At 42.3% G+C, this 27372-nt stretch overlaps 1 protein-coding gene across 1 annotated transcript in view; it reads left to right on the forward strand.

Annotated features, from left to right (window-relative positions):
- MTX3 (metaxin 3) overlaps positions 1 to 23767 on the forward strand; it is a 168859-nt gene extending 145092 nt beyond the window's left edge. Inside the window, exons 8-9 of the mRNA XM_085632246.1 lie at positions 3584 to 3672; positions 16566 to 23767. Coding sequence (XP_085488372.1) covers positions 3584 to 3672; positions 16566 to 16676 — 200 coding nt within the window. The 3' untranslated portion in view covers positions 16677 to 23767. The remainder of the gene's footprint in view (positions 1 to 3583; positions 3673 to 16565) is intronic.
- The last annotated feature ends 3605 nt before the right edge of the window (positions 23768 to 27372 follow it).

A 27372-nucleotide genomic window follows, 5' to 3' on the forward strand; every position in this document is an offset into this window, starting at 1 on the left:
CTGGTAGCAGCAGTTGTAATGTGGGCTCCCCATTGCCCAGAATAAAAAGCTGCTAAATAGAGCACTGCTCTCTACAGCACCCCCTGGTGGGCTGGTGAGAAACCACACCATGCACAAAAGCAGAGACTGCCCACTACGACCTGCATCCAAGTCTCCACTTCCTGGCCATTGATTAGGACGAATGGTGGCTGAATGACGCACCATCCACATAACCTCGATCAGGCGGGCATGCTAATTGCTGGAGGGTCAGGCACATTCGGCTGACCATGTTCGTGATATGATGCCTGCAGTAAACCTGAGAAAAGACGAAGTTTAGCATGCAAACATAACTTCCCATCTAAGACAAGGTTCCATATCGGTACAGTGCATATAAGATATCCCCTGTAGTTTGAGAAACTGTCCCTTTTTCATGGTCATTCCCAATGTTCACTACATTTTATTGCTGTTATTTAGAATCTGCAGACTGGGACACTACTGTCCAGTGCCCAGTGTATGTGCTCTGACCCATAAACCATGTAAAAATTGGCTAATCCAGGATTTTCTTATTAAAGTCTCCTCTAAAGCCATAGTATATGGTGTAGAAACTACACGCATGGTTGGAATGTTGTGGATTGCAGCACTTATTGTGCCATCCACTAGTGTGTCACAAGCAACCATGGCTTCAGCCCTACCATTGTGGCCTGACGTCTGCAGTTTACACCCCTGTGTAGGTCTTGCAGCCCACAATGTAGGGTGCGTGGTATTTGAAAGTGGGACATGTAGAAATGTAATGTTGCGTCTCTGAAGTGACAAGTCCCCAAAAATTATTTTCACTGTGGAAGGCTCTGACTTTCCTATGAGAAACTAGTGCACAGATTAAACTATTGTGCTATTTAAGGTTTGAGACCAGCTTGAAAAATGATTCAACGCTATTTTTAATATCCACTTCAAATGGTGAATTCAAATTTTTTAATAAACATTTAGGGAAAGTATTCCCCTTGCAGCAAGACCAGAAACTTCATTAAATTGTAAAGGGCCTGCCCTTTCAGACGAAAATGTCAGGTGAGACCTGGGGACGGCAAACCTTTACTCTTCCAGCCAGGCTGTCTCCAAACCCAGTGGGAAGTAACTACCCCTAGAATCATTTCTGAATGTCCACAAAGAAGGATGCTACTCATTTTCCCGGACACCTCTCTGGGCGGGCATTCAGACCCTTCACAAGGGAGAAAGGGTTTCCAGATCTTGGATTTTAGGAACAAGGTGCACTGTGGGATTGTTTGCAGTAGGGCAAACACAAACTGCTAAAAACGTGGGTAGTGTTGCTCTGCAATCTTTTACCCCCTTGGTTATGGAGGTGCCAGGAGTTACCCCCATCCACTAGCTAGTGTCAACCATAAATAAAGCACCTTCCTGAGACTTCTTCCGGGACCTATGAAAGATCAGAAGGAGGCTAGACCTGCTGTCCGTGACCCAAGAGGAGCCCTTAAAGTCTGGACCTGCTCCCTCTTATACCCAGGGCACAGAAGTGGATTCAAAGGTTCAATTGACTGACCTCCTGTGTGGCTATATGGACAAACCAAGGTGAAATTTACTTTTTTCCCTCAAGTAGCCTGTTGACTACTACTAACTTACCTGGATTGGAGCTTGCTGGTGGCCCCTAAGTGTGGTCCCTGAGATCCAAGGAAACTTAGAAGTAACCCAGAGAAGTTTCTCCACAAACTCTAAAGAGTTGGAACTTTGAAAATGTCGAGGCTTCCAACACCTCCAGAGCCTACAGTGCAACCTCACGGCAAAGGTGTCCAATTTCAATACAGGTTCGATGGATAAAGCTTCAGGCTTGCCCCGCTAGAGGATTTTGAGCTCCATAAAAAATAACTAAGGATCTGATTTAGCTCTTGACAGACGGTTACTATATTGCAACGATGACAGATATCCCATCTGCTGAAATATCAATCCTATTATGTCCTATTGGATTTATATTTCAGCTGACGGGAAATCAGTCACCGTTGTGATGGAGTAACCCGTCTGGCAAGATCTAAATCAGGCCCTAAGTCAGAAGGTAAACTCTCTGACCTGGACGAACATGCTTGGTGTATCCGACCTGAGCTCAACTGCAGTCGGCCTGATATTGCGCCTGGGTCATTGTCTACTTCTTCCATAGATTAGTCCTCCTTAGCGCTATTTTTACTAAAACTTTAAAAAATAATATCTCTGATTGCCCTTATTGTCATTTTGGTGTGTTAAATTGTACTTTTATTTTTCTAAATTGGACTGAGATTTTTATTGTGTTTTGTTTTCAACTTTATAACTGTTTTGGTACTTCTAAATGCTTTACACATTTTCGATGAGTTAAGCCTATCTGCTACGTGCCATAAGTACCAGGGTTTGAAGTCAGGTTTTAATTACTGAAACCTTTGCCTTGACCTAAGAGATTATTGGTGACTTTGGCCCTGATTTGGAGTTCGGCAGATAGGTTACTCTGTCACAAAGGTGACAGATATTCTGTCCACTGTATTAGAAGTGCCTCACGTCCAAAGGCACTTGCAATACAGCAGCCGGGATATCCTTCACATGTGTGACAGAGTGACCCATCCGCCAAACTCTAAATCAGGCCCATTATAGTTGTGGTGGTCTACCACCCACTCCGAGTAATAATTCACGTTCTTACCCCTAGCAATATAGCAATTGCCAAGAACACAACTTATGCCGCTGCTGAGCAGCAAAGAAAGAGGAAGTGTTTTTTTTTTTTAGGATTCTTATATTGGAACTTTTGGGCCCTGATTAGGTAAGCGGCTGATAATGTCTAATCTGGAGAGAAAACACGTAGTCCTTTAGGTTTGATATGATGTTAAGTTTGTTTGGCTATTGAGAGAATAAAAGATTTAAGAAATGCATAATTCTCGCCTCCGGTGCTGACATAGAAACCTGGTGACAAGAAATTGCAAATGGTTTCTGAATCAGCAGGTGGTTGAAAGATTAAGACAACCACCCCAGAACGTGAACTATTGAGTCACATTTTAGACAAAATAAGCTTTTGGCAATAGAAGTGCAACAGCCATTTTACCCACTGCCTTTAAAAGTCTACACTTGCCCTGCTAGATGCATGATAAGCGTAGACTACTTCCAAGACCAAAGACTTCTAAAATGGCAAGCAGTCATGGTGCTTGGAACATAAGGCTTATGCTTTTTTCACCACTCTGTTTGCAATGTCAGAGATATTCCAACCATGCTCAAAATGATCTGCTTCAGGCACTTTCTGGAGGGAGCAGATTGCCAGAACGGTCCGACTGCTTTCCCGTTCCAGGGCGTTGGTTTGCGGGTCTTGAGGGAGAGTGCTGAGATGGTGCTCTGGGCGAGAGGTAGTAACTTATGCTTTTGCTGCCCATGTTACATCTCATCATTGGATATATGTTGTAAACGGTTCATGTGAGTGCCTAGTTTGGCTTTTAAGCAGGTAGGTTATCTGCTCTGTTGTGTAACGTTTTTATGGTGCACAACTTTCCAGTTTACTTTTGCTTTCTCTCACGCCAGCTGTGCCAAAAGCTTTGAATTCTTTCTTCAAACCTTTTCCTCTCTTTGTATGTTTCTCATCTTTATGTTGTAGGCTCTTCTCCAGTTGCTCAAGATGCAGGAGATGCAAATCTGCAAAAACTCACTCAGCTTGTAAATAAGGAATCCAACTTGATTGAAAAGGTTGTTTCCTGTGTAATTTTTCTTATTTTCATCTTACTCATTTGCACGTTTGTGTTTTTGTTTGTATCTTGATGACTACATTGTAGTGTGCTCTGCATTCTTTATTGTGCCTTGTGCGTTTTATTGCTTATGCACATAAGCTGAATGTGCCTGCTTTGAAGGATGTACATGGCAGGATTGAGAGGTATGATATAAGGTAAAAATGTATACATATTTTACAAGCTCGTAATTGTACTGTCTTTGCATGTGTAAAATGATATGGTTTCTGGTGAGCCTTAAAAGTTTTGAGACATAAGTGCATTGCCCAGATTGCATTTGTGTGGGCAAATGGCACCAGATCAGCCTCCTCCATGAGAGTTCATGTGAGTTCTCCCTGAAAATCTGATGATAAAATGGGATGAGCTGGTGTATTTCTCAACAGAGTTTTCACATAAATTCACTAAAAAGCTGTAGTTTCTGGAAGGGCACTCATAACATATCTCACCATGTTGTGCCACACAGTCCTAAATGTTGCCGCCCCAAGGAACACTGCTTACAATTTTTTACTTTTCAGTTAAATTGCCTTAAAAAAATCTGAAAAACCATAAACTGCAGTTGCACATGGCTTAATTCTTATAGCATTTATCTTCACTTATATATTTCAGTACCTTTCATTTTCCACCCTATGACTTCTACGTAAATTCTTAATCTTATGTTATAATTGACAGTCTCCTTGGAACGGGTATTGTGTGAAAAAAAAAAAAACATACACACATCTTGTAATCTCATTAAGTGCTGAATAACCTTGACAGATTTTACAGGTGAGTACAGCAAAGCTGTCCCTCAGGTTTTGTAGACCTTTTAATTTAGAACACCAGATGGTTTATATCGATCTTACAGACCAGTTAGGCTCTAATTCGATTCGGAGTCTGGTCTTGCTGCACCTCACCTCTCCGGGACCATCCTTGTTGTCACAGCAAATCGAGGCCTTTAGGGATACTGTTATGCACACCATTGTTAGCACGCTTCCCTTTTGTTCTGGTGTGTCTCTGGGCCCCTTGGATCCTCAAGGGCCTCCAGTGGAGCTACCAGCAGAGGGGTCACCCTCTGTGTCCTTTGAACCTTCTTCGAGTTCTGCACCGGTTTCGGTGCTGACTTGTGTTACGGCGCCACAATCTGCACTAGTCCCTTTAACTTAGATGCAGGGGTCGGAAGGGGATCTTCTACCTATAGTGCTTTCCAACTTCTTAATCTGACACACTGCTTTTACCACACAGTTGCATGCAGACACTACATAACATTTTCGGCTCAGATTCAGACCAAAGTCTAACTTTGGTGATGACGAGGACACATTTGCCCCACAATATGTTGAGGAAAACTGATACAAAAAGCTACAGTATGCCAGTAGCCTGGATACCTCCACAGACACGGGATTATTCACCCCTTCTGGTTTAGCCATGAAGTAGAGTGCATCATTTGCTGTAGTGATCAGATGAGCTACAGAGGTCTTCAACCTACACCTCCCAACTGGGTAGGTTAAAACTAATGTTCTTATGGAGGTCCTTCAGCCTGGCGAGGTACCTTCAGAACCTCTTATTGCCGTTAATGAAGCCTTTACGGATATGCTTTTGTGCACTTGGGCAAAACTTTGTTCTGGCCCTCTGGTCAATAGACAGGTCGCTCGTCACCACAGACCCGCTCCAGGCAACCCTGACTTTCTTACATAGCATCCAACTCCAGAGAGCTTGGTGGTGCAGGCGTCTACCAGCAAAGTCAACCCTAATGCTTTTCCTTCAACCCCTCCTGACCGTTAATGCAAGCGTATGAAGGCATTTGGAAAGCATATGGAAGTGTCCCTCTGCCTGTCTTGACCTCTGTTCAATAAATTCTAGTTGCCTCCCTATGCACTACATCCATTTGCTACGGGACATGGTCAATCTGTCTTACTGGAGGTTGCTGACAGTTTATGGGCATCTTTTACGCAAACTATTCAGTATGATCGGAATGTGACTACATTTGTAAGCCGCTCTGGCCTAAATATGACAGCTTGCTTGGGTCGCTGATTGGCACGAGCATGGTGCTTTGCCACCACGCTTGTTGAGGTCCATGGGCTTCTATGGGGATGTCCAGGCATCCTTGACGCTTGTGCCATTTGATGGTTCTTGCTTCTTCGGTGAGAAGGACCTTGAACACTTCAAAGAGTCGTTTCACAGCTCGTCATTTGGGTCTTTCCACAGCTGCCAGGCAGTTTTCCTAGTAATTGTGTTCCTTTCGGGATTATGCCAGGGATTGGCATATAGATAAAGCCAGACCCCGTCGACATCACAATAGACCCCCTCAGTCCTTTCGAGGTTAGGGCTGTGGCTTCCTGAGACATAAGAAACAACACCCAGCTCAGTCTCCCGCCCCTCCAGCAACCACAACTTGAAAAAAAAGCTTTAGAGTGTTCTTTACTGTATTCATCCACTCTGTAGGGGCAGGAGCTGAATTTCCTCCAGGGGTGGTAAGACATTAGTTCCAACAAATGGGGGTCCTCCAAATTGTCCAACGGGTTTTCGTTCTACTCTATCACACCATCTATCCCCATTAGGGTGGCTGACAGAGAACCACATGTCCACTTTGCAGCAGGAAGGCCAGGTTTTATTAGCCAAATTTGCCATAGAGAGGGTACCAGACTCAGAAGTAGCAACTGGTTGTTACTTCCTTGTGCCAAAGAATGATGGAGGTGTTCGTCAGATGTTACATCTTTGCCCTCTCAACACCTTCCAGCAAAATGACAAAGTCAAGATGTTCACTCTAGCCCACGTTCTTTCTGCCCTGGATTCTAGAGATTGAAGTGTAGTCTTGGACCTGCAGGCTGCTTATTTCCATATTCCCGTCCTGCAGTCTCACAGGCATTATCTACGGTTCACAGTGGGCGAGGAGCGTTTTCAGTTTGGGGTACTTCCTGTCGGCCTCACCTGTGCCCGTTGAGTGTTCATGAAGGTGATGGTAGACCACCTCCAGATGATGGTGAACCTTATAACGTGCCAGTGTTACACCCAACTCCTTCAGACGCTCCTAGACTATATTTTAGCCTCTGTCCTGGATCTTAGTAAAAATTGCTAAGGCTACTGGGACTGTTGGCCTCCTATATCCTCCTGGTCGATCATGGCAGATGGCTCATGTAGGCTTTACATTGAGATCTGAAGTCCCGGTGGGCGCAGCACCTTAGAAATCTATCAAATTCAATCCTGATTTTATAGGAGACTGCAAAAGATCTGCAGTGGTGGTTTTTAGACCACTTTTAGGCCAGAGGCAGACCCCTCATCTTACCTCACCCAGAGCTGACGGTGGTGACAAATGCTTTGCTGCTGGATTGGGAAGACTCCACGTCTATCTGTTGGGAGTGAAGGTCATTCGTTTCGCGTTGAACGCCTTCCTGCCAACCATCAGAGGGAGGCTGGTAGAGGTGCTCACGGACCGCACCACTGCCATGTGGTACTGCAAGAAACAGGACAGTGTGGGGTCTTCGGCTCTGTGCCAGGAGGCCCTACTTCTCCTTGGTAATAAACCACCCACCCAGAGCGAACTAACTCAGCCGCAGACGCTTAGCAAATTATGAATGACACAGCCGGAGGCAATGTGAAGAACCTTGGCTCAATCTCTCGCGCAATGTCAAAATTTTTCCTTGCTGAAATTCCCAAGAAGACTCTTTCTCAGAGTGGCATTCTGCCTGTAGTGGAGCTGGGGACCCCTGTATGCCTTTGCACCCCTGCCTCTTCTGGCTCAAGTTCTCAAGAACAACAGCCGGGCTAAAATAATTTTAGTGGGCTTGCGCATCTGTCCTCCGATCAAGTTGTCTGCTTGGGAGGATGTTTCGTCTCGGCAGCAGGGCAGGGTCTTGTACCCTCTGTCTGGGGAGGTGTGTAGCCCACTAGCCTCCTGAAGGTCCATATAAAGATTCTCCTTGTCGTAATAATGGGATACATCATCCCTGTCATCTCCATGTATCCCCATGTTGACTTTGTTCAGAGTCTGAGGTAAAAGGAATGTGGAGCGTCCTAAGCAGCGGCAGTGGTCTGTTTGAGTCAGAATGAGGTTGGCCTGGCTGCATGAAAGGTTTTGGAGGGCGCAACTTTGATTGAGGTTGTGTCTGGTTCGTTCCAGAATCTGATAAGACAATGGGTTCTTCCTCCAGCGTTGGGACGTGTCGGTATCAATGTGGCAGGGGCGGTGTGGATCATGGCACGGGATTCGCAATCTGGCTGGAGATGTAGGACATTACCGCGCGTGGTTTTACTACAGGGGTCTTTACATCACAGTATTGACCACGCAAACCAATAGGACATAATTACATTTGCATTGATTATAGATGCAATTGCTACAAACATGACTAGCACGCACACCGTCACCACGCATATCATTACATCGGATATTTTTTAATATTACTTTTAATTGTTATTAAAATTTGCTGTGTTGATTACATCTCATAAATTGAAAAACGTTGTAAATAAATGTTAAAATTGTGCTTTAAACACTATGGTTTACATATTGAAAAAAAGCCACCACCAAGATGGCGGGTCCTGAAAATAGAGAAGCTCAGATTGGTAACGGCAAAGATTTTTTACGTTAAATCAAGGTTCAGTCACACTGGTAATGTGAAAAAGCAACATTCCCAATTCATGCTTTATTTTTAGAAGTAGTTATACCGCACCCGTGAAACAGGATGTGCTCCTGATCTCAGATTGTGCTCTCCTCTCAACGCCCCTTCCTATTTCCGGCTGCCTGGCTTGCGGTTACCATGCACACGGTCCTAGTCTTTCCTTCAATGCAGGCAGGTAAACAACAAAAGGAAAGTGTATTTTATTTATTTTCCTCAGCTGTTGTTGGATTTTGGTTGCCATGTACATGGCTGTAAAGACACAGCGTTGTCTTTTAAATAAAGGTTTATTGCATACCAAAAACACTGCACAGCATACCAAAAACACTGCTCCGCAAGAACATGCTTCCACCTTCAATCTCCTGCGGCAACTGCTCAATTCCAGCACAACGTGCTGGCAAGACAACAGTTCAAACCTGGGATGTGGTGACATACATAGAGTATTTACAGTGTAAAAAATGCGTTATTGTTGTTCGTAGTAAAATCTTCGTGGTAAAGGCTCTTTCCCCTGGCTGAGCATCGGCCCTGGAGTCTGGGTAGACCCCGCAGCAGCGTGAAGAGGTGCTGACTGTCTCGAGGACAGATCCACTGCTTGTAGTATGACGGGAGGCCTTCTCAATCCTTGGGGCCCGATTGCACACCAGAGGGAGGTTGAAGAGTGCCGTAGATTCACAACATGGCTTCTATGAAAGCCTCTTCTTGCTGCTTCGCCGAGGGACCTGTAAATTTGGGTAGCATTGGGATGAGCTGTGGCATCTGTTTCTCTGTAAGAGACCGGGGCCAAAACCAGGAGGCTCCTTAACTTTCTTGCAATTACTCTAGAGGAGAGTGGCAGGACGAGGGAGATCACACCTTATCTTCTTGTGTTTCTTTTTCAACTTCGACTTACCTGATGACTTGGATTGGGAAGAGGACCTTTTATAGGAACAGCCCTGAGAATGGGTATCGGTCTGCGTCCTCGACTTGGACTGGGCCATGTCGAGGGCACCTTTTACCAGTGCTCTGCAACGTAGAGCTTGGTTTTCCAATATCAGATTGCACTGGTATTCTTCCGGGCGCAGTCTCTGCTGGACTTAGTTGTATGAAGATCCTTGGCACCAGAGACATCCCTCTTGGGAGTCTGTCACATACATCTGCATGTGACATTTCCTACAAGGTTTAAACCCTGTAATCTTCAGTGAGGACATGTTCCCTAGCAGTGTAGGAAGCTTTCAAAGGAAAATTTGTCAAAAGAAAGGTTGAGGGAAGGAGCTCCAGATTTGCCTACTAAGGTGCAGAAAGAAAGAAACTTATATCAGCTCAGAGGGGTGGGTTCAGGTGTCACTTTCGGTGCGGAATGAAGTTGATGCGGTTCTGCACAATTCCTCCTGCTAGCGCACTTGAGTATTGCTGGCAAAAATCTCCAGATCTAGTTTGGGCCATTGGGTTATTCACACAGTGAGGAATCTGCAGTTAGAATGAGTATCCACCAGAAAGATCTTTACTGAAGTTAAGTAACTTTTTCATTTATGTTTTTTTAAAAGGCGAACCATTACCCCAAAGGGTCTTCTGATGCTGGCTGGCAACTGACTGGAGGGCCCAACTATAAGAAGAGACAGAAGAGTTAAAGAGTTTGCATGGTAGAGGAGGAGGAGTGAACAGTCAGGTTTTCAAGGCTTTCTGATGGTTGGAAAGAAGTCTGCTAGACAACAGGAGTTTTTTCCGGTACTATGTTGCCAAATGGGAAAAGGATCTATTTCCCAGAGAGGCATTCTTATAGTTAGATGAATGGAGATAATACAGATATTCTGAATGAAGTCTGCTGGAAGCGGTATAGCACCAAATGTAGAGAGGGCTGGTGCTGTAATAAGCACAGTGACAAATGCAGAGTCATACAGAGAATTAGTTTGTCGATGAGGAGGCAGTGGAGGGTGGGAAGAATATGACAGATGGAGGCACATCTGTGAAGGTTGAGGAGGAGGCACATGGTAGAACTTTGAACTACCTGAATACAGACAATGAGGGCTCTGGTCAGTCCTGAATACAAAGAGATCTAATCAAGGTGAGTAATTTAAGTTAGAGAGTACATTGCCTTTCATGCAGTTTTCAGGAAGCCAAGGAGATTCATGCTGACAAGACTAATGCAATAAAAACGTTTGGAAAACATTTGAGAAACCTGGGTGGAAAAAGAGAGGATTGTCAAACCAGAAACCAAGATTCTTGACTGCATGGGAAGATTTTGTGGGGGCACCAAGGGAGGGTGGCCACCATAAGGAAGACCATACCGAAGGAGGGTCTCTCGTAGTCAGTACCTCTGTGATATCCAAGTTCAACTTCAGGGTGGTTAACCTCAAGCAGTGGCCTCTGTCAAAAAAGCAGGTGCAGAAGGTGGCCCTTCTGTCTTCCATGCTGATGACAATTTGAGTGCTGTTGACATAGGCCATCATTGTTAGCCTATAAAAGCAATTTAGGTGAGCTAGGTGGGTGATATTTATATGTTGAAACAGTGGGACTGAGGGAGGACCACATGTGATTCTATAGGTTACGATCTTGGAAGAAGTTTGAAATGAGGGAAGATGAACAGTCCGAGAATGTTGGTATAGGAGCTAACAAAGGTATCCAAGGGCAGGACCCTGGGGTCCCATTGCAGAACATTGATTGATGAATGCTGTTGAAATATCAAATAGGATCAAGGCAGTTGTGCTGTCCTAATTGAAGGTCACCAAAATCCATCCAACACTTCGAAGAGAGACAACATATTACTGTGGTGATATTTGAAACAACATTGGGGCAGATCAAAAATATCCATAGATTCAAGGAAAGTGGAAAGCTAGGACTTTATATGTGTTCCAAGATTTTGTTGGGAAAATGGAGTAGTGAGATGGGTCAAAAAATACTAAGTACTTTGTGGTCAGTCTTAGGTTTCTTTTTGAGTAACCGCTCTACTAGGGCTTGTTTTCTGGCAGTGGGCACTACTGCGAAGGCTAAAGAAGCATTGTTGCATAAGGGCAAATGCATCTAAGGAAGAAGAAAACAAAAGTGCTGGGAAAGGAATGGAAGGGTTACCTGGTTTATTAGACTTAAAGAGAGCAGCCACTTTCTATGCTCTGACAGAAGGGAAGAAATAAGAGCAAGAAAAGGCATAGTGTATAAAAGGCTAAAATTCTGTGAATATTGTATATCAGACTGTTTGGAAACCTGATTGGCCAGATTTCACTGTACCAAAGTCTACGTTAGCCGAGTTTTTAGAGTCTTGACTACAGGATACATTAACATTGGCACTCTTAATATTAAGCAGCTTTTTGGAAGTTCTGCCAGATAGCATTTTTTCACCCATGGGCAGTAAACCAGATGCTCTGTATTACATTGTCCAGCTTAATTCAGAGGAATACCAAAGAGCTAAGGGTCTGTAATCACAGATGTAACCTTTTTGAGATGGGCAACCTCATGGAAAGCATTGGATACCAATGAGTTAAAGTTTATCCCACTGTCTTTCATTGTTGAATCAAGAATGAAGAAGAGGAAAGAGAGTGATGAAGTTCAAATGGAAGGATTTTAAATAAATGACGATGTGACTGCAGTGCTATGGTGGGCACCGTACTGGGTAGGAAAATGGGCACACTGTGACCTTTGGGCAAATAGACTGCAGTGCTAGAGTCAAGAACAGAAGTAGAGTCAGGCAGCTGTGGCTTGTCTATCCTAGTGTCAAAGCCAGGCAGGTGTGTCTTGTCCATCATGTTGTTATTGTCAGGCAAGTGTGGCTTGTCTATCCTGCTGTTAATGTCAGGCAGGTGTGGCTTGTCTATCCCGTTGTTAATGTCAGGCAGGTGTGGATTGTCTATCCTGGTGTTCATGTCAGGCAGGTGTGGCTTGCTATCCTGGTGGTAACGTTAGGCAGGTGTGGCTTGCTATCCTGGTGGTAACGTTAGGCAGGTGTGGCTTGTCTATCCCTGTGTTAATGTTAGGCAGGTGTGGCTTGTCTATCCTGCTGTTAATGTCAGGCAGGTGGGGCTTGTAAATCCTGTTAATGTCAGGCAGGTGTGGCTTGTCTATCCCGTTGTTAATGTCAGGCAGGTGTGGCTTGCTATCCTGGTGTTAATGTCAGGCAGGTGTGGCTTGTCTATCCTGGTGTAAACGTAAGGGAGGTGTGTCTTGTCTATCCTGGTGTTAATGTCAGACAGGTGTGGCTTGTCTGTCTTGGTGTTAATGTCAGGCATGTGAGGCTTGTCTATCCTGGTGTTAATGTCAGACAGGTGTGGCTTATCTATCATGGTGTTATTGGCAGGCAGGTGTGTCTTGTCTATCCTGGTGTTAACATCAGGCAGATGTGGCTTGTCTAGCCTGGTGGTTACGTCAGGCAGGCGTGGCTTCTCTATCCTTTTGTTAATGTCAGGAAGGTGTGGCTTGTCTATCCTGGTGTTAATGTCAGGCAGGTGTGGCTTGTCTATCCTGGTGTAAACGTAAGGGAGGTGTGTCTTGTCTATCCTGGTGTTAATGTCAGACAGGTGTGGCTTATCTATCCTGGTGTTATTGGCAGGCAGGTGTGGCTTATCTATCATGGTGTTATTGGCAGGCAGGTGTGGCTTGTCTATCTTGGTGTTAATGTCAGACAGGTGTGGCTTATCTATCCTGGTGTTATTGGCAAGCAGGTGTGGCTTGTCTATCCTGTTGTTAATGTCAGACAGGTGTGGCTTGTCTATCCTGGTGTTAATGTCAGTCATGTGAGGCTTGTCTATCCTGTTGTTAATGTCAGGCATGTGAGGCTTGTCTATCCTGTTGTTAATGTCAGACAGGTGTGGCTTGTCTAGCCCGGTGTTAATGTCAGGCAGGTGTGGCTTGTCTATCCTGCTGTTAATGTCAGACAGGTGTGGCTTGTCTAGCCTGGTGTTAATGTCAGGCAGGTGTGGCTTGTCTATCCTGGTGTAAACGTAAGGGAGGTGTGTCTTGTCTATCCTGGTGTTAATGTCAGACAGGTGTGGCTTGTCTGTGTTGGTGTTAATGTCAGGCATGTGAGGCTTGTCTATCCTGGTGTTAATGTCAGACAGGTGTGGCTTATCTATCATGGTGTTATTGGCAGGCAGGTGTGTCTTGTCTATCCTGGTGTTAACATCAGGCAGATGTGGCTTGTCTAGCCTGGTGGTTACGTCAGGCAGGTGTGGCTTCTCTATCCTTTTGTTAATGTCAGGAAGGTGTTGCTTGTCTATCCTGGTGTTAATGTCAGGCAGGTGTGGCTTGTCTATCCTGGTGTAAACGTAAGGGAGGTGTGTCTTGTCTATCCTGGTGTTAATGTCAGACAGGTGTGGCTTATCTATCCTGGTGTTATTGGCAGGCAGGTGTGGCTTATCTATCATGGTGTTATTGGCAGGCAGGTGTGGCTTGTCTATCTTGGTGTTAACATCAGGCAGATGTGGCTTGTCTAGCCCGGTGTTAATGTCAGGCAGGTGTGGCTTGTCTATCCTGCTGTTAATGTCAGACAGGTGTGGCTTGTCTAGCCTGGTGTTAATGTCAGGCAGGTGTGGCTTGTCTATCCTGTTGTTAATGTCAGACAGGTGTGACTTGTCTATCCTGTTGTTAATGTCTCCCATGATAAGAATGTTAGGTGATTCCATGATAAATAAAAAGGGCCAGGAGCTGAATCAGTGTGTGCTAAAATGAGCAGCAGGGCCAAGGAGGATGATAAATCAATGCTTCCTAGAAAGATGCTGTGAGAGATATTGCTAGTTGCATCTAGAGTACTTCACTGAACATAAGGGTTGCAGTGGAGATATGCAAGTTATCACACGTGTTTCTGTTCACTATTGTGGTGCCAAATCCGAGCCCGGATGCCTGATTGATGTGTAATAATTATGTATGATGGGGTAAAGCACATTCGATATCTGGCACAGAGAATCTCACAATCAAGTTTCTGTAAGAAATAAAATGTCATAACTAGAAGTTTATAAAAATGCAATTCACCAGAATAGTGTGGGACAGACCTGACATTAAAAGACCATTAAGTTGAGGGCAATTTCCCGGAGTATGGCTGGGAGTGAGGTGGTAATGAGTGAGTAGGGATCGAATGATATGATGGGTGGGTAAAGAACAAAGAAGTATGTCACATGAATAGGTGAAGTAGGACAAGGAAGATGCAGCATTCTCTGCTCTGAACTGACCGTGGCACGGATGGGCGCCGAAGGACTTGCCTTCAGGGCACCCGCTGCATGTGTTAGCTGCACATCCACGCCAGCATCTGGCTCAAAAGCCTTCAGGGAATGAGCAGTGAGTAAGGGAGTGTTTTGCCCAGTAACTGGATGCTCCTTCCTTTCCTTTTTGCTTCACGCAGTACTGATCGTTGCAAGAAACAAAACCACTAGGCAAGTTGGAGTTCAGGATCCACCGTGTTCCATCTCCTGCCTCTAAACTAGGAATATGAGACTACTAGAAACAGAGAACTGACAAAAATGAAACACATACAGTAAAACAGAGTTGAAAGGTCACAAAGGACTGTATGCAAATATTGAAAGGGTAGGTGCTATTTCCTGATGCATTCAACTAGTCTTTGTTGGGTCCATCAATCCAAGAGAAACCACTATTGTTAAAGGGAAGTTATTGTTATTACTTACATGAGAAAATAACATGTTTATTATTTATTTATTATTTAAATTTGTAGCGTGCACAGCTACTCCAGAGAGTGTCCCGGTGCGAGCCAAAGAAACGGTTGAAAGTAAAAGACACCTAAAAGAGGAGGGTTTTGAGCTTTTTCTTAAAAGTGACAAGATCTTGAATGCTACGTAAGGCCAGCGGGAGAGTGTTCCAAGCAAGAGCAGCTTTCCGAAAGGCAGAACTCCCGCCAAGCCTTTGTTGGTTGAAGCGGTCTGTCTGCGCAAACAGTTGTGAAGAAGAGCGCAGTTGTCTCCCTGGAACATAGAAGGAAAATCTCCTCTGGAGATATTTAGGCCCCCGGCCATAAAGAGCACTGTGGGCAATCGTCAGAATTTTAAATATATTAAAAAATATTTAAAAAACTGAAATTCCCCCGAGGCACTTTAGGCAGAATGGTCGATCTAAAATCTGAGTCACCAGCTGTGGTGATCTGTGAAAACATAACCCTCCCATACTCTCCTGAAGGCCTCACCCATTATATCACAGATGATCACTGGGGATATCAGTTATGCCAGGCTTGGTCAATGGCCAGGCTTGGCACCCTGACTTTGGGTAAACACAGTTCGAGGTCTACTGAAGGGTGGTTCTACACTCCGTGCACTATATGCAAAGTCAATCCTTGTGCACAGCGATCCCCTGGAGTAGAGATGTTGAGTGAAGTCTTATTTTCAGGGCTGTTCCTCCCTGCTACGTGTGATCAGAGCCCACTGGTCGTGGCCAAAGGAAGTGTTGGTCTCAGCACAGTCCGTGTGTATGGCCAGTCTGTCTGCCCAGAGCCTGAACACAATGTATTCTCTGGTGTTGCGGTGTTGACCACCTTCAAGGATGTTATCGATGGTGTAATTTGTGGTGTGACGAGGTATGATATGTGATGTCACCAGTGATGTCATGTAAACAGTGGTAACATGACATCTAAGTGTATCCTATACATTGTGGGAAAAGCTTGAGTTTTCTCATACACACTTGGAATCCTACTCTGGAAACACCTAGTGGAGCACTGTGAAGAAATCAGAATTGTCACAATTTGTCTCCATATACGTGTGGTGAATAAAGTTAGTCTATCAGGTTGGAAGAGCGACTATCCAGTGCAGTCAGATAAGTGCTGTTTCCCTTGGTCTGACACCAGAAAGATAGGTTGAGGGATGTGGTGAGACAGAACCTAGTTTTTCATTATTTCTCTTGTCCTCTAAGACCTGGAGTAGGTGACTCAGCAGCAACCTGTCCTTCCTTTGCCTCCATGTGTCAAAGAACACCTGGAGCACAAGGGAAGGATGGCCCTGCAAATACCCACTTCTTTCGGGTCTTGGGTTATTTTCAGTTTGGAGGCAGGAACCAACTCGCTGTACACCTCTGTGTTGTCTCAACAGCCCCCATTTCTAGAACTGTAGTTTGATTGAAAAATGGGCAGTCAATACACCTGAAAACAATACATTATGATTATAAATTGCCATTATACTGAGACGTGAGAGAGAAGAAAATACCACCCCTAAGAAAAAGAAAGGGTGAAACTATGGAACCAATAATTTTGTGTTATTTTGAAATATTGATGAAGAACATTGACAATGATCACTGGTAAAGTGACACAGGTATGCTGTTCTTGGGTTCATGGAGTTTCATTTTTACATCTCATTAAACTTTCATTTTGTTACAGATGGATGACAATCTTCGAAGAAGTCCTCAGCTTCATCCTCGAAAACTGTCCATACTAAAGCCCACTCCAACAGGGGACGAGAAGAGTTCACCGCAACACTTATCACCTTGACACTTTGAGATATCTGCCTTTTAAACAACTGAACACCCTTGTCCTTTTTTTACTTGAAACTAGAGTCGACTGATGGTCGGGAAAGCCCAAAATAGGTGCATGGTCTGGAGAGCCTACACACGGAGGATTAGTCACTGTCCTTTGCTGTGGGCCATCATCGGAGAATATGGAGCACTCTTCGACCACACACTAGAATAAGGTTCAAAAGGGATGCAAATGAAAAGTATTGCACTGCGTTTAATGCCTTAATCTTGCACAGTTTATATTTTCCATGGTACAATGATTGACCATAGTTCTGTTGTCTTAGATATTTAATTTTTGAGTTACATTACTTTATTTTCATTATTTTGTGGGTTTGATTGAGTTGCAGTCAAGTTAACTGTTGGTAATCCAAGGTATACTATTGTATACTTTGACAGGCATTTCTCCTACTAGTTGTACTTAGATTGAGTTCTGTGTTGTCTAACCCTCATCGCTTCCCAGTTTTCCCTGATGAGCAGCCCTCCTCTTCCTAGCTTCCCACTGTTTCGCACCTTGTTTTTATTAGAACTACTGTGCATCCAGCCTTTCTATGCTTTCCATGCTCCTTGTCCCTGCAGAAGCCGCTTCTCCTCCATGTTGTCTTCTACACCTCGGCTACTCAGTCTTTCTTTATTATCTATCCTGAATGATGCTAAAAATTGAGAAAGCTACCAGATTCCCCCTTTGTTCCTCGTTCATGGTTATTGTCTTTCCACACTCTCTCGTCTAAACTATTGTCCATCTCCGAATTATATTGCATCGTTCATAATACCATCGGTGTAAGTAACTGATGATCTTCAAACTGAATGCAGATCTGATGCTGATGATTCTACATTATTGTTGCTGATAGTTAATGGATGGAAATATTGTCACCCCCTTTCAAGGACCTACGGATGTGTAAAAACTATTTTTTAAAGGTTTTGGGCACCACCGTGCTTAAAAGTGGGAAATCCCAAATGACGTGAACATTGCTAAAACAAAAAGTCTGAATAAGCTCCTCACCACAGTCCAACCAGTGTATTGTGAGCTGAGTCTCAGTTTGACTCGCATACCCTGCAGCAGGCGTCTTTGCCTGATGGATTTTGTGCGATCTTGTTAGTCACTCTGAATATTGCTTTCAGAATAATAGTGATGGCATTCTGGAAGTCCAAAGTGTTAAAAACAGCAGCCCCCTTGCCTCCATGTTAACACATGTATAGTTGCTCCAGATTCCATGATGAGAGAAAGTAGTGAATTTTGAGCTCGATTTGTCAATTTTGATCTGGATTTTGATCTCTTGCAAATGTGAGGGGTACAATTTCAAATAGTTTATAACATCTGAACAGGTTTTAAGAATTCATAAACTGGAAAACTGCCTACACTGCACACTGTTATACTGTCACTCCTAAGCACTCCCACCTTGCTTCAAAGATAACTGACTCATACTTTACTGCCTAGACAAACTGAACTGAGAGCATCCCTCTCCACACCCAACTCACGAGGGACTGGGACTAAATAAAATCAGAGAACACTCTGCCATTCTTTGCAAGTTCAGCCATCTGCACATGCCCATCTAAGACCAAGAGCATTCTCCCACAACTCATTGAAGCTGGCAGATTCATATAATATAAGACAATACCAATACACCCTATTTATAGCTCATTTACTCAGGCTAGAGCAGAATTCAATTTGCAATTTAAAACCTCAGAGCAGTTTGCAGAATTCCTCCTCACATTACTCAAAGTGCGTCGATGCAGTAGGATATTGGGCGCTATGTGAATGCCAATAACCAAATATAGCAGAAACCTAAGAACATGCAATAAATAAACCTTTTCACCACCACCCAGCATCATGGTAAATCAGCCGGTTGCAACTTCTGTCACTATTGAATGACACTAGTCAAACCAAATTAAAGTTTTCTTTCCAAGCAAGTACTAATATTTTAAAAGTGATATCAAATGATTTTATTAAACACACTGTTAAACAGTTGCAAGGGATTGGTGCATGAACTGTTTTAACTAGCTGTGTAAGATGTTTTGCTTATTAGTGCAGATCTTTACAAATATTGGTTTTGTGTTGGATACTAGCAAGTTGCTTCTTTCGACCTGCATAAGGTCATTTTCGTTTTCTTAATGTGGAAAAATAAATGAACTCGGGTCTGCACTTTCAGTATTTTGGATGAAAGGCAACCAATCGCTTACCTTCTCTCTTTTTCTCTGATACAAAGGGTTAAGTCAATGGATAGGGCACTGTTATGACTTATGCAAGTGTGGTTTGTAGTCTGCTGGCTGCTGCATTACAATATAGTGGGTGTCTGTTGACAGGGGCCTATGGTTTTGTACTTTTTGGTTTAACCCTTGCAAATGCGAAACCTAGGTCTGTGGTTGAGGGTGATTACACTGAAAGGCACTCTAAAGGACAGGTGTGGTCTTATGACCTTATGCTAAATCTGTGTCAGTATATCAGTGAATATTACATTTAGTGTGATCCAGATAGAGGGACATTGTGGGGAGGAGTGGCTGATACCGAAAGGTGGGCTTGGAGTAGAGTATTGCATTGGATGAGGGCCGGGGATTGAGATCGGTTGTATAATATTAGTGGTTGTTCTAAGGCTGAGGAGTGCTTTTTCATGGTACTGTTGGTTGCATCCACAGGGACGTTGAGGTCCAAAATAAAATGTTGTTGCAAATGTTCATTAACGCTGAGATAATGTTCTAAAAGATTTTGATGTTAAAGATGGAGCATGAACTCAGAAGGTTTGCAGACAAGGGGGAAGATGTCGGTCTGGGCTCCAGATAGTGTGAAAAGGTATGTAAGGAGTTCAAAAGATTTGAGCAGTGACTGCTGCAGGAGACTGAATGGCCATGTAGACTTGTAGATGAATTTCAATTCTATCTCCATAGTGTTGAATGTGGTATCTAGATAGGACTAGGCTATCAAAGATATGCATGGTGTGGAGCCAGGTTTCTGAGATGAAGGGATCATCTAGTTTGTGTGTTAATTTTGTATCTGTGGTATCGTTTTCTTGTCATGCTGCAGTCTGTGCACTGATAAGCATCACATGCAGTGTGTATCCTGTGAGCTTGTTATGAGTGGTGGTGCCACCCTTCTCTTACATGCTGTACATACCACGGTGTGGCTATTTCGTAGCTACTACTTTACTTACACCCCCACTGGTTCTCTCACCGTATCTGATTCTATTGCAATACAGCTAGATGCTTCTCCAAGTGTGTGCCCTGTTTATTTTCCTCTTACCGTTTTATTGTATTGGAGTCTTCTTGTACAGTCTGAGTTCTGATATCTTCCAGATCCGGTTCCATACTCTAAAGTGTTTTGATACTGTCAGATGCAGCAGCAGTGATGCGTGTGGCAGCTCAAATGCTGTTTTTTCAAGCAGTAGTTCAGAGGCTGTTTCTTCAGGCTGCAAGTCTAGGAATACCCTCGGTATCCCTGGGTAGAGGCAACTTGTTTGAACATCTCTTTCTTTGTAGGAAGCAGGACTGGATTATACTGCCCTGCACTTTGGCTAAGCATTAGTCTGTTATACCCTTGAATTATCATTTCAGATTCAACAAATGATTGATTTTCAAAACAATCTGTAGCTCTGACTGAGCATTTGTAGGATTTGTTTGAAACTGTTCCCACAGGGCATTTGTCAACTATAGTCTATTCACATTTTTAACATACTTTCTAGACATTTTTTATGCTATTCCAAGGAAGAGAGTAATGCTCCCTTCTTACTGCCTAGTTGTTGTTCTACCATACATTCACCTGACAGAAAGCATTGGGTCTTAGAATGGTAGTCTCCAACCCTGAGTACATGAACGTGACCCCTTCCTAAGGATAATTAGTGAGCATTTTATGAATGTATTTTGTTAAGATATTAGTCTGAAACAAATGCATGTATTTATAAATCAGTTTATGCGTAACCAAATGCTTGTGTAAGTATGATACCTCAACAGCATGCCTACTTTTAAACACTAAAGGGAATCTCCTGTCTGGATTCAAATCAAGTGTCGGAAGTGTCATTATAGAAAGGTAGCCATCTGAAAAGAAAACTGTATTGCACGGTTCCTTGATATAATGTATTATCTCTTTAGAAGTTGTTTGGGTGTAGGACATAACCATACTAGTGCCTTCACTGGTCTACTGGTCAGAGAGCTGATGTTTAATTGTACACAGACTAAATGAAACAATTTATTTCATTGTCTTGTAAGGCACGAATTATCATCAGAGCAATTTTGAAAAGTTCTTTTTGTGGCTGGTCGTCAGAATTATGCTTTAGTAGACCAACTCTGTTTATTATTATTTTATTTTATCACTTTCACTGAATTTAAACTGCAATCATCTCGTGCCTAACAAATGCTAGCACACACCCAACATCAAATGGTTTATGTGAGAATGTCGTGACTAATTCTCACATTAGTCCGCTTCTTCTGCCTTCCCTTGATATGAATGGGTCATGCAGACAATTGGCATTTAGAAACACCACAAAGGCTTCTGCATTGTATCTTAAAATAGAAATGACTTGAATTCTGTTTTAATAGGGATGTATAATTCAAAATTATTGTTTGAAACTGAACATATGTGTCCTTGCCACATTACAAGATTGTTTTTTGATTTCAAAGTCCAGATATTCTTTTATGAGCGGAAGTAGTGATTTCTAATACCCAATCCATGTACACATTATAGTGAAATTTCTGCTAAGTAATAAAACAACCTACACACTGCTGATGAGTTCCAAAATGTTCTTGAACGTTTACCAGAGTTCAACTTGAAGGGAGTAAAACATTTTAGAAAATTAAAACATAATATTGCATTTTAATATGTGGTGATGATACATATCAATCAAAAGAATGATTAGACTGTATTCCATCATTGCGTAATTTATATTGATCACAAGATAGTGTTAACATATTAGTGGCTGCTCAAGGCACCTTCTGCTAATCTGTGATCGGTTTGTGGCTGTGCTTGACCATACTTCACTGTCACCGTAATTTTTTAATCTTAAGCCAACAATTTGCGTAAGGTGAAAATATAGACTACAGAAATAACCATAAAATATTTGCCTAATAAAATATTTGCATGCTTATATTGACACTATGATGCATGTGCCTTCCTGGATTTTGAATATAAACTCAGTTCAGGTCCATAACTGTAAGGGATGCGAGTTTGGCTATGTTTTGGAATTTCAAACATCAATATTTTTGTAGGTAGATATTTTTGTAATGGCTTAATTGTAGTAATTTACAATATTTAAATCTTTATTCCTGTAGTTTCTCTTTTCCAAGTCTTTGTTTTCTAAAGGACTTACATTTTTAAAATCTCCTTCATCTTGGATTTAATACATTGTTAGTTGGAAGTCCTCCGTAACATTTTCCACAAAGGAAAGGAAGTCTTAGATTGCTTTGGTTTAAGTTATAATTGAGGTTTATTTCTTGTAATACGGAACAGAAGAAATTAAAGTAAACTCATAATATTGAAACTTCTTACCCTGACAGCATGTAAAAGTATTAAACTGTACTTAGTGTATTATCTTATCGGGGTTGCTTCCTGCTTTTCTTAATTTTGACAGGCAGATTCTGTGCCAACAATGTTGACTTGTAACCCTTTATTTTGCTGCTGTCATTCAATTGGTGTGAGAAAGATGTCTGGCTTCATTGAAATGCAAAGAAGCCCAGTTAGCTGTAACTTTAGGTCACCTGTACACACTCGCAAACTGTACTCTTTAAAAATGTATCTTTAACTTCATAGGATGTACTACTTTCTAATAATGGTTTTTTTAATTATGAAACAGCTACTTCAATGACCAAGCAGCATCCTCGGACTATCAGATTGAAATATTCACGCAACCCCTACAATGCATGTATGTTTAAATAGTGTTTTGAAGAAACCTAGTTTAGTGGGTGGTGCAGTAGGGGGTGATAGTGCCAATTGAAGGAAGGCGGAAGCAGCTGTTGTAAATAAATGATATAGGAACACAGTTGTGTCTACCAACTATGATGACTTAGGACACGATGGATTAAAAAACGACACAGCAAATGTTAATAACTACTTAGCTTCAAATTCCAATCATCTATCCTCATTTAGCTTAATACACAAGTTTATGACCTGTTAAAACTGTTTAAAGAATTAATTTGACATGAACAAACCCTTCAGTAATACATTTAATTACATGGCTAGGTCTCTGAATTTCAGGCATAGACTGGTAGCTGGTCACTTATTTATAAAAGGATGTGTCAATGTCTGTCAGATGCATCTGCATTTTGTTTATTGTCCTGTGTGCCCAATACTGGACTAGCATTGGGCCCTTTTGGGAGGCATTGGCAGTCCTTAGCTAGCACAACTGCAGGTTCATTGATGTTAAGCTTTGTATCAAAGTAAAACACTTCTCCCACTTCAGCTATGCCAGGATACAATTTTTCTTAAAAGCAACATGAACGAAAATTGAAACTGGGGCAAAAGCAAAACACCAAACTGCTACACTCAGCATCTAATGTGGCTCTATATTCCCCAGCCACCTTAAGCTCTACATCATAAAGTAGTCTGTTGAAGTTGTGGCTGTGTTATTTTCAAATGATAGGACGAAATAGGCTGATGAACCTAAAGTAATGTAAAGTGAAACCTTCCTCTGAAATATTTTGTGGCTTATTGCATCATCCTTAACAGCTTGTTAGGCTCTTTCTATGTACAATAAATGTTTATATTTATAAATGCATAGATAAACTGTAAATACTGCACTTTTACACTTACTTGAAATTGTAAATCAAAGAATGTGGTTTTTATGTTTGTATATTCCTTATGGCACTTGCCAAAGGTTTAGAATGCACAATTTGTGTCTTATGTATTTTTGTGAATTTACCATGAATATTTGTTCTAGCTACATAACAGCATTTTGTTCATGTTCTGTGCGGTACTCCAAGATGCAGAGTTGTGCACCATAATATCAATCAAGTTAACATGTAAACTGAAAGCATGTGTGACATTGTTTGCAATCAAATTCATGGATTTGGATTTGGAATAGATAATGATGTACGCCATTTTATATTTTCCTGTATAGAGTGGAATTAAATACATATATTCAGGATGAAGACACGTTCTCCTTGAGTACTTTTCCTGCAGTGGCAGCTGGTAGACTTTTCAAGCAGGTGTGTTATGAATGCACCACCCAAATTGTATCAATATTATGTATATTAGGAACCAGCCTACATTATAAATGCACTGCCCAAATTGTATTAATTGTATTAATATAATGTATATTAGGAACCAGCCTACATGTAAAAGGTTGATCCAACCTACCAAAAATTGAAAATTGGGCCAAATTTCACTTTCTGTAGCACAACAACCCGAAGTGAACAAGCCATAGTTATGAAGGTCGTCCTGAAGGTACACTCTTAAAATATTCTAGCAATTCATGGTCTTCTCAGCAGGCCTGACTCTCCTCAGGAATACTAGGTTAGCTCTTTAGGCCTCTCTAATCCTCTGGATACATTTTGCATTTAAGAGCACATTTTCTACACTGAATAATTCTCTAGAAAGTGATAGATTTTAGAGATAATTCAAACAATACAAGTATGCAATCTATCACCATAAAAAAAAAAAACATTAACCATCTCCCTTAAATGTTTTACATACTTTAACTAGGGGTATTTATACCACTATGATGCGGTGGTACACCACAGTTGAAACTGCTTCCCCAGAAGCAGAAATTAGATTGAGTACTCTCTTTGCTTGCGATTAAGTAAACGTTTCCACTGAACACCTGCTGTTCTGTATTTGAGGACCAAATATGCTTAAGTTCAACAGTATTACAAGCATAAACTCTGCAACTACTAAATTGAGTGTGCAAGCTGAAATGTTAACCAGTTCTTTGAGATGTATCCGTTTTCCTAACAGTAAAAACGTAGACTCAAGTTCAAACAATAATCTGAACAAGCATTGGCATAGCCAATAGGTCTCGCTTTTGGGACCTTATAAGTATTTAGTCATGCAACTGTTGGATGGCTAAACACTTATGAGGTCCCAAAGGCGAGACCTATTGGCGATGCCAATGCTTTCTAATCGTGGCACCGGCGCTTTACATTTAACATTAAAAGTAAAGCGGGGTGCCGCGATTATAGCAAAAGTAAAGAAATAGATGTTTGTTAATGATTAGTAGCAAATGCATTGTACGAAGAAGGAATACAACCAGTATCATATTAGCTTGTTTATTAACATTTCCCTTCTTTATTTTATCCATTGCCACATTACGTGTGACATGTGTCATCTCTGTTTTGCATTTATTCTCTACTAATTTGACTTCTAACAAAAAAAACACACATTGATTCAGGGGGAAGAGAGAGAGGAACCCCGAACTATAGATTGTTGCCTCTGGAACATTTTTCTGTCCCATGTGGATCTCCTTGTAGGTTACATCATGGGAGTAGTTAGCGCCTCTCCACTGCAAATGGCAAGTGGTATACATGCGCTACTGAAGGCCAAGAGAAGTTTACCAAGTCTGACCAAGTTTGCGCTGTAACACAACATTGGGATAATTGTAACACTACATTGAAATCTGTATAAATCATTTGAAAAGCTTATTATATGTCCAAAATTCTATTCCATATATGTATGGTATGGTATACCATAAACGTGTTTATAAAACTGCTTTTGTGCACAAAGTTTCATTGTAACCAATCATGTTTTAATGAATATGGAAATAGGTTGACCCTCTTGTCACAGTAACCTAAGATCTAATGACAAGAAGTTACACGGAATGCAAGCCTACAATGGAGTGACAACATTGGGAGGGCTAGCGCCTACTGCCAAGTGCAGACACAACAACATTTTGCTGGCACCCAGCTTCACAAGAACACTACTGCCCCGAAAGGAGACTTTTCAGTGTAGTCTCTGCCACGGTTCTGACCTCCTCAGTTCAGTTCATTGTAGTGCATGCATGCGCGGCGTGCCCCTGGAACAAGGGCTGGATTGTACAGCCTTTCCAGCGCAGTATCCCCGAGTCTGAAAAACTGCTTTCCCCCTTCCTGCCAGACTAGTAAAGGAGAGAGATTAGGTGATGAGTACTCTGTTGATTGGCAAATACCTCCCGCACATTAAATGAAACTTTAACAATTGTTCTGACTTATAGCCTCTCAGCAAATACAGACAACCTTGTTCTAACCCAGTGCTATTAAAACGTATACATTTAGGTTAACAACGCTAAAAAAGTTGTACCATGCTGAGACCACATTTCGGTGTCAGCTAACCCCTTAAAATAATGTATCCTGTCAAACCACACAGCCCCCGCGCAGCACGATTCTGTTCATTTGGGTAATGCAATGTCATTTTGAACCGGCGTTTTTTATTTGTGCTAGACACAGATTAAATGTAATTATCCACTACACAGCACATACCGGCACAACAGTTGGTTGCTATGACAACCCGCAGAGTGCCTGATCTTTTACTTTATTATGTTTATTCATTTTCTGCTTTTGGAAAGGAGCGGTCATTAATTTTATTTTTGTGGACTGCGCGGAGAAAAAAATACCTTCCCCAGGCACCCATTTCCATAACCTATCGTGCCCAACTGATGCCCACAGGTCTGGAGACATTAAGAGGAACACATTAAAGATTTGTCATTTGTAGCTGAGGCCAAGGAATTCTGTCAGATTGGGTGCCATGTCTAAACGTTCTAAAGAAAGAAACGAGGAGTTCGAATTTGAACTGTAAGTGGACCCCGGCAACAACACAAACTCATTAAAAATGGGCCAGATTCACAAAACCCAGAAATACCGGAGCATCTGACCCAGCTGGGCTGCTTGCTGAAGTATGACTTCCACATGTTTATTTTTTCATTTATTTATAAAGCGCAACATTCATTCCAAAGGACATCACGGCGCTAGGAAGCATAATTGAGTATAGGCGGGGAGGATTTTAGATTACAGTTTAGTAGCTGGGAAATAAATGTGTTTTTAGTTTTTTCCTGAACATTAGATATTCTTCAGTCAGACGTAGTTCTAGAGGAAGTTTATTCCAGTTGACCGCTGCTAATATTGAAAACGATCGATCGCCCATCCTAGATTTGGTCATACGTTTGACTGATGCCAATGACTGATGGTGAGATCTCAGATTACACAGAGGTGCGTGAAATTTTAGTTTCCCATGTAGGATTTGAGGGCCAGTTTTGTAAAGCGTTCTATGAGCAAAACACATAAGCTTAAAATTAGCTCTTTGACGTACAGGTAGCCAATGTAATTCTTTCATGCAAAAGGTGGCAGAACTATATCTAGTCTTGTTGCATATGAGTTTAGCAGCTGCATTCTGGACCACTTGCAATCTAGTAAAAAGGTAATCAGCCATGCCCATATATAGTGCATTACCATAGTCCAGATGGCTAACCAGAAGTGCCTGTGTCAGTAAAAAGTCTAAGTCACACATGTGTATGGTGACTTACATTTAAACATAGAAACATCTACGTTACTTGTGTGGATGTGTCATGGACTGAATGATTCTTCTGTAAAAGAAAACAAGCGGCCGCGAAAGTGATCGCGATCAAACATCAAAGCAGCCATGTGGCCGCGAAAGTGAATGTAATCGCGGAAAAGCATGGCGCCCGCGCACATGCACAGTAGCTCTAGGCTGGCCTGGTAGCACTTTTTGGAGCCCTCTCAAAAAAGTCTCGCCAGAATAGCGCATGCGCTGGGTCAGGCGAGACCTA

This window comes from Triturus cristatus, chromosome 2_1 (assembly GCF_964204655.1).
Source record: "Triturus cristatus chromosome 2_1, aTriCri1.1, whole genome shotgun sequence".
In the NCBI taxonomy this organism is placed as follows: domain Eukaryota; kingdom Metazoa; phylum Chordata; class Amphibia; order Caudata; family Salamandridae; genus Triturus; species Triturus cristatus.